This window comes from Amyelois transitella, chromosome 10, assembly GCF_032362555.1.
Source record: "Amyelois transitella isolate CPQ chromosome 10, ilAmyTran1.1, whole genome shotgun sequence".
Classification (NCBI taxonomy): Eukaryota; Metazoa; Arthropoda; class Insecta; order Lepidoptera; family Pyralidae; genus Amyelois; species Amyelois transitella.
In genome coordinates this window covers 7,197,217-7,209,854 of record NC_083513.1, presented here as the reverse complement: position 1 = coordinate 7,209,854, position 12,638 = coordinate 7,197,217, and the positions used below count along the sequence as shown (strand labels likewise).

General features: G+C 33.1%; 1 protein-coding gene across 1 annotated transcript; it reads right to left on the bottom strand.

The window, feature by feature from the left end:
- Positions 1-236: 236 nt before the first annotated feature.
- Positions 237-10,996, bottom strand: LOC106136383 (angiotensin-converting enzyme). Its single transcript, XM_013336915.2, has 11 exons — positions 10,777-10,996; positions 8,825-9,247; positions 8,288-8,449; positions 7,843-7,945; positions 7,246-7,581; positions 6,621-6,867; positions 6,029-6,162; positions 5,468-5,702; positions 2,212-2,310; positions 1,541-1,663; positions 237-1,014 (listed from the first exon to the last, which is right to left on the bottom strand). The coding sequence occupies exons 1-11, from the start codon at positions 10,813-10,815 to the stop codon at positions 642-644; spliced, it is 2,274 nt and encodes a 757-aa protein (XP_013192369.1). The 5' UTR covers positions 10,816-10,996; the 3' UTR covers positions 237-641.
- Positions 10,997-12,638: the final 1,642 nt, after the last annotated feature.

The following is a 12,638-nucleotide window of genomic DNA, read 5'->3' as shown; positions in this document are numbered from 1 at the left end:
TACTCGGTCAACTCGTTTTGACGAAATATTCTAAGTTTGAATTTCAAAATCAAATCAATTTATTGGTTAACATTTTTACATTCGGGTGTGATTGGGGTATCTATGTAATATGCAAACAAATCTCGTGTGTCCTTTTTCTACTATAGGTGACTTATGACTTTTTTTCGACACGGACTTAATAAAAAAACATAAAAATGTCTTAATTTTTTTATTAATATCTTTTTATAATCCCTTAATCAAATAGCTTATAAATACTAACTATATGATTTAATTCATTAGATTCATTCACAAAATCACTAACTTCCTGCATTCTCATTAAAAATATTTACATATCGATACTACAAATAGTTTTCATAAATCAATTTCTACCAGATATTTTTGACTTAGTTATATCATAATCACATAAATCAAGTTATTCCACAAATAAAAGTTGCATTCGAATATTTAATCACTTCTTAGAACATTAAAATAATAATTGTTTTACCAAATTCAATTTTAAGGTTGTCGACTAATCAATACAAGGCATATCTGCATTGTACAGTCGCCTGCAGGAAACATGACTCTCAAACAAACTCTTGTATTTATACAAACCAAAGGGGTCAAGTTCAAGCAAGCTGCTGTACATAATCATGGTTGCTACATCATACTTTTTCTTCATTAACCCCACTCACCTCAGTGGTCTTACTTGGCGTTATATCATTGGTGACTATATCTAAAGATCCATTTTTACTCAAGCCGCATAATGACAATATATGACCACCACAATCTTGTTTTTTAATAACATAAAGAACTATAATGATAACAATTAAAGTAACTACAACTATTCCTACAATAATAGGAGCACTTTGATCCATATCCTCTTTTTCTCTATAATACTTTGCATTTTCTGCTTTCAGAAAATCTTTTAGTGGTGAGAAATACTCTAGGATTCCTTCCGTAGATAATTCAGTTTCTTCCGTCATTGTTTTGAGAACTGTCCTCCAGTCTTCACTTGCACCAAGAGACATTCCGTCGCTGAAAACATAATAACATACTTCGACAGAAATTTAAATAACCATAAGTCAAACGAGAATGTATCTCGTTAAATATTATATCAGAATTATGAACCTGAAAATTACAAACATTAACACTATGCTACTGCTAATAATACGTGCTTACAAAATTAACAAGTCGTTTATCTCTTACAAGGTGTTATCCTTAAAAGTAAGGAAATAATGAGTACTGTCAATGTCAAGAATCTCTATATTATCACTAGCTTTTATTCGCGGTTCTACCTGTGCTTAACAAAAAATCTCTCATTTCTCGTTGTCTTGAGAATTTTAGGAAACCTTAGTAATTCCCTTCACTCCCTATGGAATATATTTATGATAATTTTAGCTAGCTACTATGGTTCCTGTTGAGAATTATTACCAATCAATCAGTAACGCGGGAGTTTTATTTATATTTTGACTGATTAACTGATACAGATATTCAAATCGTTACTCTACAGCACAACATTTATGGAACAAGTTCATCAAGAGCATTGACCATCACTGCATACCTGAGTAGTTTTCCCGCTTCCTTCACACCGTATATGGAACATTCGTGTAAAGGTCCCGTATGGTTGGCTCGTTTGCATAGAGACGACAGGATTTGGAATTCCAACACGTGCGATATTAAATAACTGAAATCAAGGTATACTTTGATGACATCGTGTATGCAGTTGCTATTGGCAATGGCAAAACTAGTCTGCCACGATAAATTTCAGTTGTCAAGGAATTGTTATTTAAAATAACATAAGATTCTTCTTCCGGCTCGCTCAATTAGGAAACGTATTTAATAAATCGTTCTACGCTATGCAAATGACCGATAGTTGCCTCGTATGAAATAAAATTAATAGACATAAACTTTAAGCTAGATACAAAACATAAACTTACAACTTGCAAAGCGAATGACTACAAGGAATAAGAAATAGGCAATAAAGATATGTAATTATTCATCTCTTTGTAGAATCGTAATGACAACTTTTTATGTTATTTTTTCCAGTAGATGGGCAGACTTACCGCCCTGTTGTTTACCTCGTTTAATTCCTTCATTACTTAAAGCAATATTATATATGTTCAAACTCGTTCATCATCGTTCATCAGAATCGTAAATTATCAGCATTTTGGTGTCATATATTCAGGTTAGATCATGGAGATGCAGCAGTAAATCATAACATAAATAACTTACGTAATATACTGGACATGAGACACAACGTGGTATTTAGCAGCAGGGTCTAAATCACTTTCGTTCCTTGGTACTGGTGGCGAGACTCCTGTTTCTTTCATTCTGAAAAAAAAAATCATTTATATTATTGATAACGAATGGTAAGAAAGAAAGAAAAAAAGAAAGAAAGAAAAATCTTTATTATTTCTCTTTCTTCTTTATTTTGGTAAATATAGTAACGTCGAAAAAACATGACCTAAACTAACACACCATGAATTTATGGACGTTCTGGTGCCTGCATGAAAAGATCAACGAATGTAGATAATGGCAAGTGAAAAGATGTAGTTACTGCTCAGCCCTCTGAAATAGGTTTGATCATATATGTTTATGTTCCTTTATCGATATTCATTAATTACCCTTCAACGTATTTTAAAACATTGTAGAAACTTTATTTGCACAACATTTTGAAGCATCACATCCAAAACAAAGTATACAACGGAACTTCAGCATTTTCTCACGTGCACGCCATTACCTATATAAATGTCAATTTTCCTCATGATGAACGTCGACAAAGTTTGTAGATAATGAGGTATGGTTTATGTTAAAAAAAAAAACAAACAAGTTAGAGTTGAGCGCATATTGCGTATTCCGTAGGCTCAAAAAATCAGTTACAGTCGGCACCATCATGAACTGTGCGTCAGAGTTTCGCAAAAACCTTTCCTTGACGGTTGCCTACGTTTGTTACTGTGCTTTATCGTCCCTGATACATCTTCAATTTCATTGTTAGAATTTAACTTAGTTACTTAACTTTTTAGCCCGTGTAAACACACGAAAAAACTTTTAAGAATAATGTGAATAGGCTATTTGACAAAGTTCTAAAAACTATCTTAGAGTATTTATTTGTTTATAAGGAGCCCTACAAAAATACTTTTCTGCCTTTATTACAGCTATTTTATTAAAAAATCGAAAAAGAAAATGAAATATTCAAATATGCCGCCAAAACGCGACTTTTAGCAATATGGCGGCCATGGCATGCAGTGACGTAAATTTCGTGTAAATATCATACAAAGCTTGTTGGTGTTTGGAAAGTTTTGATTTTATCTTGTTTTATTTAACTTGTGCCACGTCATATGTGTGAAAATTATTAAAATGAGTTCCTATAAATGTTGTACAGTGCCTCAATGCACTAATACAACAATAAAATCTCCTACGAAACTGTTTTTTTCTTTGCCGATGGATTTGAATATTCGCAAGAAGTGGTTTCAGATCATGATCTAAGATCAGTGGTTACCAACATATAATTACATTGATGTCTTCACATTCCTCAGTTCGGCAGCATAGAAATCTGGATTGTCTTTGAAGAAGACGTCAACCATTATTGCGTCCACTTTTGGTAGGTTTCGACTGTCAGCTTTCGCGGAATTGGTTTTCATTATTAAATACCTATGTTATCTGAGTAATCCTGAGCGATCAAACACTTATAAAATCTTGAAAAATAATAGCGAACACTAAGGAACGGTACGATCCACAGTCTGTTTATGGATAATTGACGTCATAATAGAAATAGCCAATCACGTTCGTTTTTAGTCACGTGACAGCTGCATAAATAAACCTAATTTTCTGAGACGGATTTTGTTAAAATAATGCAATATTTTTATCTCGCGTTATTACAAATCGCTTCAAAAAAATAATATTATGACGGATGACATAAAAGAAATGTATATTTTTAATACAGTCAAATAGCCTATTTATTGATTTGTTATTTATTTTTATGAGCTTTTCAGTCGATTCGATTGCATTTTAAAATTAATTATGAGTTTATTTAGAAAAAACATTTCTGTTAAACAACAGTTACAACATACGAGAACAAGAGCGTCGGTGGTCGAATTGGAAAGGTGCCGGTTAAAATGCGTTCAGAAAGAAGAAGTGCAGAAAGGCACAGGTTCTGATCCTATGCGGCCATGTATTTTCCACCAATTACTATTTTCAAAGTTATGTTCATTAGTTTGAATACTAACTAATGCTTTTTCAGCGAGGAAGAAATCGTGAGGAAACCAGCACATCAGGTAACTGGATGTATAACCATGAATCCAATACAGGTTAGTGTTACCTGCAAAGGTTGCGGAGGTCAAATGGGGGTTGCTTCGTGTAAAAACCTTACTCACCCAATCTAGGATCCATGATCAAAGGCTTACCCCGGACTCCTCTCAGAGTGGTGAGGATGCAACCGGGACTAAAAGCTAAGAGGAAGAAGAACAATTACAACATTGGTGGAATGATATTCTTAATAAGAAGAAAAGAAAAGAAAGGAAACCTATTCTAAATTATAAACTTAAATAATATATACCTATTTAAATTTTGACCCTAATGTCGCATTATATACGTGACTAATAGATCTTTTTGTTATGATGCGAGGAGCTCTAAAATACGAACAATGTGACCTAAGAACAATTTGGAAAACTTCTTATATATGACATCGCAATAAATAAATAATCGTTGTAGGCAGTGGGAAGTAGCTATGCTATTAAATATGGTGTTTCTATTTTTTTGTTCAGTTGGTAACAAAAGTCGGTTCATATCAAAGTTCAATTAAAACCTTAAACTTATAAGAAGTAAAACAAGTTCATTTATTACTAACTTACTCAAATTCGCAACTTCGCACGCGTTGAAAACTTGAGCTTTGAACTATTAATGTTTTTGTAATTTTGTGTTGAATAGAAAATATGTAGCAATAAAAAATTTCTAGTTAAATGCGTTGTCTAACTTACCATTGCAAATTAAATAAGACCTTTATTATAAAGTTCAGTGTCAAAGATCAAGGAGAAATTACTGATAAGCGAAGGATCAAAATCACGTGGAATAAAAAAAGCAATAAGCAGTCAGGTTAAAATTTGAGGTTTTTATTATTTCATAAAGGTTCTTCCGTTTTTATCTAGGTATTAGTATAATTATACATTTAAAGGCTTGTTTATACAGGTTTATCTCCGGAACTTGGTATGAACTACTGAAATTTTGATGACTTTGTTTTTATCTGGGCAATATATAGGTACAATTTATTTTGAAAACTGGAATGCCTGATGAAGATTCATTAAAGACCAGATAAACAATAAAAGCTATAAAAATGGCGTATAAGCAAAAGTTTTTTTCCTTGACCAGCATTATTGTCTTGACGTGAAAAAAAAATATTTTTAATTTACACTAGTATTGGTCTCTATATAACTGATTCCGAGAAATATATGAATATCTTATGAATAAACTGGTTTCAGAAGTTAAATCTTACCGAAGATCCCACCAATGCTGGTTCCAATTTTCCATAGAGCTATTTGAGAACACGTCCCATCTCCATTTATCCAGGACATAAGCGTAAGCCATGAGAGGGAACTTCTCCAAAGCTATCCACAAGAGGTGATTCATTGTCACTTCAGGCCCCGTCTCTTTGATCAAGTTCAGTTTCACCAAGTGGTCCGGAGTTGTCAGTTGGATTGCTACAATGTCTGATATCGCATCGTGGAATGCTAAAGACAGTAATTATATGTAGTGACCCCATATTATTATATTTTACCAACAGATAACAAATTGGAGTATGTATCTATAAATCGCATGGTATTGATAACAACATCATGATGTCTTACTAGAATACACCCGCATCTCGTTCTGCTTAAAGAGAAAATCCTGTATATTTCCTTCCCGCTAGAATTCCAGAAAATCCTCTCCTAATGCACTCGAGCGCACATAAAAAAACTACATACCAAATTTTTAATCCCTGGATCCAGAGATTTAGGCTACTTGTTGAGTCACTCAGTGTTCTCTTATTATTATATATTTAGAAGAAAAGAAATACCTGGATTAGGACCATCCCTGTACAACGGGGCAAGATGCCGATAGTGTTTGAAGTACTGCACGTGACCAAGTAGTCTGGCCGCTCTGGATAAACCGATCATTGTGTCGGTAACCTTCTCTCCGCACCATTTGATTCTGAAATTTATTATCATCATGTTTGAAGTAATGCTAAGAAGTAAATAATTGAGTGAGCTCGCATTTATAACGAAATTGATGATAAAGACTTGAATTAGTACCAATTCATACACAAAACGGATAAGTGTAAGCAACATTTTTTCCTATTAAATAGGTACAAAACAGAATTAAAAATTATGTGACAATACAACTCAAACAACATGATTGACCTTACGTTAATAAATACTATTTCATAACAACCCATGTAACCTTTATATCTATAAATATGCCAATTCAAGGTTTAACAACTTGAGGTACTTAATAATTTAGTAAACATTCTTAGAAATTTTATGGATCACAGACAAACATACCTTTTTTATAATTGAAGAAAATAAAGCTCCATGAACCGATGAAATCAAATTAACATTATGTACTTGTATAAGAAAGAAATTAGAGTTTCACTTTTTTATACAACTTACTTATAATGAACACCATCACACATATCATGACTGGATGGCAAACAATTGGCAGTCATCATGGTTTCCCTGATATCCTTATAAGAATCCCTCGCACTCTCAAAGCCAATAGATTGGTGAAAATCATCAACCGCATCAAAGAGGTCTCTGGCATGTAAACTCTCGTTATTAGAAATATGTGGCCTCATACGGTTTGGATAAGCGGCCACTTTTGAATAAACTGCCTGCCACTCCTGAGCCCATAAGTTGCCTGCAATATTGAACTAGGATTTGTAACATTGAAGCGAAAATTCCATGAGGCGTTACTACATACTAGAATAATAAACATATATTTTTTTATCTTTACACAGTTTAAGTTGAAGATTATAAAAGTTAATTTACCACCATAGAACACAAAAAAACTTTGACAAATCTTTCTACAGTTTGACCAACTGCTGATAATTAAATCGCAGATAAAATGTCATAAATAACAACATCTCAGGGTTGTGCAATACATGGTTTCAGCGTGAACAGAGTAACACGTTGTAGTTTTCCCACGAGAACAAATGTTCCAGTCAATTATCGCTTTATTGCAAAAATTTGTAAAGCAAAACCAAGTTGTATACTAGAATTAGATGTATTATCTCACCCAAAAGTTGAGCGGGAATCGTATTATCATTATCCTTTATATCGTTATTGTAAAACTGCTTTAGCTTTATTCTAACATAATCATGTAGTAGATCGTAGAAAGGTTTCACTTCATACCATATACGATCTACTGTGTCTACAAAATTATCATCTTCAAAGGCATATCGCCACATATCTCCGGCATCAGTGAAGTTTTCAGATTCGGCAACTCTATTCATTCTAATGACGTAATCCTTGAATATCGGCCTTATTTTTCTCCCAGTTGCATCTCTATAGGCTTTCCAATAAAATGTAAGTTCTTTTGTGTCATTGCTTGTTTTGAAAATTTGTATGATATCTGAAAATGAAACAAATTAAAATTAAAATATCAATAGGATACTTATTTCGTAAGAGCACAGATTTAGAGTTCTAGCTTTATCTATGCTTACGATTTATTCAATAACCCACATCAAAACATGCAAATTTTGATCGACTCATGGCTAGTTGTGGGTTCGTGTTTTGTTTTTCAAACTCCGTTTTCTAAATATTACAGCTGCATGCATGCATACATGCAGTCTGGCAAAATTTTGATTATGAAGCATCTACTTCTGATACTAACCACTCATAGAACGTATGCTTTCCTCAAAGTTACAAGAAGTATTGTACGCACACACCGTCACTCGACTCCATATGCGTTGCATCATATCTATTTCTTCTCGTTGCTGAAATATTATACAAAGATCATTGCCCTTAATATAATTGTGTCATTAAAAACATTTTGTATTTACTATCACTTTAATTTTGACAGTAGGTACCTATGTGAACTTTATTTGTTCGTCCCTTTTTTATACCAAGACGAACATTATTATTTTTTTACTAATGTTTTAATTACCAGTACTAATGCTTTTACGGCCGCCATGACTTATAAATTACATATAATAGATTTATTTTTTTAGAGGTAAAAGATTGGTTCAGTTTTATCGAAGAATACAAGCAAGAAAACTTATAAATAAACTCTTTATAACATAAGTATAGAGCAATTTTTTATTAAAGCAATATTTTACCTTACTTTGGGGCATCTGTACATTTGTTCCCCTTTCTTTAATTATTCGCAGTTTTCTTTGCAGTTTTGTGTCATTTGCTATCATCGTATCAACTAAATATTTCTTCTTTATTATGTTCCAGTATTGTTTCTTGATTTCGTCTTCTTCTGCGGCAATCTTCACCTGAAAGTCATATCAGTATGTAGAAGTATTATATTGTTTGCCATAGTTTCGCCATAAAATTGTCTCACATCGATAACTTCCCTGCTCCTATCAGTAAAATAAAATTTGTTTATTTTATAATATTAACATTTGAACGAAGTTCGTAACAATTTTTGTCACAGAACGGAAGTCTTTTGTTTCAAAAGTTTAGAAAACTTACTAAAAGCGATAAACTTATCAAATCAGGTCAACGCGACGTAATAAAGCAAGAAAAGTAATGAACGCTTAATTCAAATCTAACGACATCTCATTTACTACACCCAAAGTGACACATTTCTTCTACTGTTTTACATTTAAAGATAAAGGCAATAATATTGTTTGAACGAAGTTACTTACCATTTTTTTCTTTTTGTTTTCATTATTTATATCCGTTACATATGACCAAAGAGATTGTTGTGATGTTTTACATATTTCTAAACTAATATTATCCATTTCTTCCATAAAAACATGCAATGTCATGTTGTCGTGATCTAATTCTTCTAATTGTTGCTTAAAATTCTCAACAACATCGTCACTAGGTTTTGCTATAACTGAATTAGGGTCTAGTACAGTTCGCATTGCAAAATCCAAAAACTTTTTATCCCTTTCGTCATTTTCACTATTATCGCTATTGTTTTCATGACCACTTTCATCAGACTGGTCTATAGTTTGGTTCTTTTTAGGTATGCTTTTTTCGTCTGCAGATACATCTGAATTAGGATTTGTTGGAAATTGCACTGCCTTAACCTCGACTGCTACTGCAACCAGACCTACCAAATACTGGAACAATTATGTCATATTATATTACCATTTTGAAAAAGGGGTCAGTCACTCTTTGAACACCTTATTTCAAGCAATTAGTAAAACAATCCACCAGAATATTATAAGTTCATAAAGACAATTCTTTATCTCTTGAAAAGCACCCAAAATATATTTACTAGCTGATGTAGTATTGTTTAGGTTGCATCATAAATTTTAAATCCATAAGTATTCATTACGCAGATAAAAATTGACATCAGCTGATATTTTTATCCATCCATCCTGTGTTCACTTTGACAATAGGAACCTTTGATTTGATTAACCAAAGACAAAATTTTGAACATATTACTTTATTGACACAAATTTGTTCAATTATGAGCTTCTACTTATAGGTATGAACTGGAGACAGGATGTAGCTATAATAATTCGCGATAGTTTGCATGATAATTCTAAGGACAATGAAGCCACACAAGAGCTAGTATCACGTGCATATAACAATAGACTAACTGTAGGTAGTAACTAAATAATGATCATATCCTGCTCTTGGTATTAGGCATCCAAACCCATCCTTACTCATTGTGATAATTTTAAACCTACCTAGTCAATTATATTAAATTTAACTATTGAAGATTAACCTGGAGTCTACTTAAATGCAAAACTTTTGTTTAGGGGTACTATTTTGTTTATCAGACTTTTTCAAATTTTCACAAATTGGAAAATAAGTTCTTGTTATTTTGATTATCGTATGTTTGTTAATAATATAGAAAATATGACATGCCAAGCACAGAAAAGTCGATTTAAAAAATATAAATGTGATTTGAAACTTTTAGTCCGCTGGACAGTTTCACCTTATCAGCATCATGTTATGATCCGAGATTTTATTTCACTATTATATTTGTGTTTGTAGTTGACATTATGTAAGTTGATTTTTTGAAATATTACTATTGAAAAATTTTCTTTAACTTTCATTAGAGAGTTTGAAGCATTGCATAAACACTGGCCTGCAGCTTTTCGTGTAAATTTGAATTCACGTCTCTTGCTATTCTAACATTGCAAAGTTTATCCGTATCCATTTAGTATATTTTTCATAAAAGAGTAACGTGGATAACTTTATAATACTTAGGTATACACCATCGAAATTTGAAATTGCATATTTGATATCTCTTTAAGAATTTTGGCTTAACCCTAAAAATATCATAGTAATATTTTTTTAAATTTTACGTCACAATTTTTCTACCACTGCAGGATTCATAAAAATTTTTCTAATAAATATTCTTTGTTTGTTTATAACGTATAATTTCAACTACTATTTGAACGATTTTGATGACGTTATTTTTATAAGTAACATAGCCACATTATGAGAATACGTTACAACTTCTTAGAAACATTTTTAATTTGTTTTCCAATAAGTATAATTATATAATACTTTACTTTTAACCTTTATACGTGTCTTGTGTACTTGTCGTGCAAGTATCTAAGTTCTTACCAAACTTCCAAACATACATATCGACCACTTCATAAATACAAAAAAAAACTCCTGGGATACCTACAAAAAGCTTCATCTTGCTCCAAAATCCAAATAAACACATAACCAACACAACTACATCTTCCAATCACACCATAGTGTTCCACTAACAAGGGCTAACAGTGTAATAGCTGATGTTATGAATTACACGCACTGTTTTGTCGTTTCACAGTGGATTTTTCAAATAACAAGCTTGTTTTGAAAACTTGGCTGGATGATTCGCGCGACCCGCCTGCCTTCTAGCATTGTTGGGCCACGTTATAATATACGTACGCATTCTGTGACCGCGTTCAAACGATGTTGCAGTGCGGCATAGATATATAACTTGTAGAAGGAACTCTTATCTTTATACATGTAACCTTGAAAATATTTTTTAAGTAAAATTATAACATGATTTATGATTTCCAGAGTTCTTCAACATACCGCGGGTTAAGTTTCAGAGCGAACAAAAACTTGAACTTAATTTACTCTTACAACAAGTGTTAGTCAACAATTAGGTATTTACGACTTTCTAAACTATGTATCTTTATAATTTTCTATTTCATTACTATATGCATATTATTGTCAATACTCCAACGTGATATCTTGACTGAATTGAATTGAATTTTTGAGGCAACTGGATGTGTTACCATGATCGATCCAAAATGGGTCAGGTTCCCCTGCTAAAGTTGCGGAGGTAGGACGGGAGTCGCTTCGTGTATAAGCCTGATCCACCCAATCCAGGATCCATGGTCAAAGGCATACCCCGGGCCCCTATCCAGTGTGGTGCGGATACAACCGGTACTAAAGCCAGGAGGAGGATGAAGAAGATGGATTTATTTTTGAGCAAAAAGAAATATACGGAATAAAAATCCTATGCTATTTAATTAAACTGCTGATTAAATCGGATGAATACGACAACTATCATAAATGCATTATTATGTTGAGTTCCAACGATACCTCTTCTACCTAATTCAATGAATGATTATTATTCTATGGCCGCATCATACACTGAGTGTAGGGTACCTCGTGTGATCGGTGACCGGTCACAGGTCACACCTTATTGTAGGTACCAAACCAATTTGTAATGACTGTACAGTACATACTAACTTTTCCCCGGAAGTGTAGCCACAGACTACATTTTTACACATTTCACAATCCCTTCATATTATTGTAGTATGAAGCGAAAGAAGTTTCGCTTCGTACACATTCATAGCTCTTGAGTTAAGTAATGTTCTTGACTATTGTATTCTGATTTATTCTAATACAAGAAGATTATTCAATTTATTAGTGAGGTAGTAAAAATTAGATCGAGGCATTGACCCAAGCGCATGACATTGAAATTTTATAGCGTATGTGTCATTGTTTAGAGTGATCCCTGTATGACGTCAGGACCTACGACTCTCAGTAGTTCTTTACGTACTTACCATTGCCGATATTCTAATCTCTTATAATATTATCACATGCGTATACGCACGTGAACGTAACATGGAATTAAGACGACGGACGAAAGTTGCCGATATAGCCACAAGATTTGACACACTAAAGTGAACATCGGCAGGCCACATTAGTTGTAGAGAGGTAGGAAGATGGATCTGGAAAATTCTAGACTGAAAACAAAGGATCAGGAACAGAAACCGAGGAAAGCCAGTGGCGAGATGGAGAGATGACAACGTCAAGACATCTGATTGGCTTTGAGGAAAGAAAGCACAAAACTGAAATAAATAGCTTGCATAGGAGAAATTCTACGTTCTGCATTGGATTAATTAATTACGCTGTAAAAGAAGAAGAAGATTATCTAATGCTATCCTTGTCTTTCTGGCTTAAGACTGCTTGGACCCTGGGAGAGGGGATTCTGAAGTTAAAAAGTCATATAAATTCCTGCTCTCAACCCCGATTTTCGCCGAA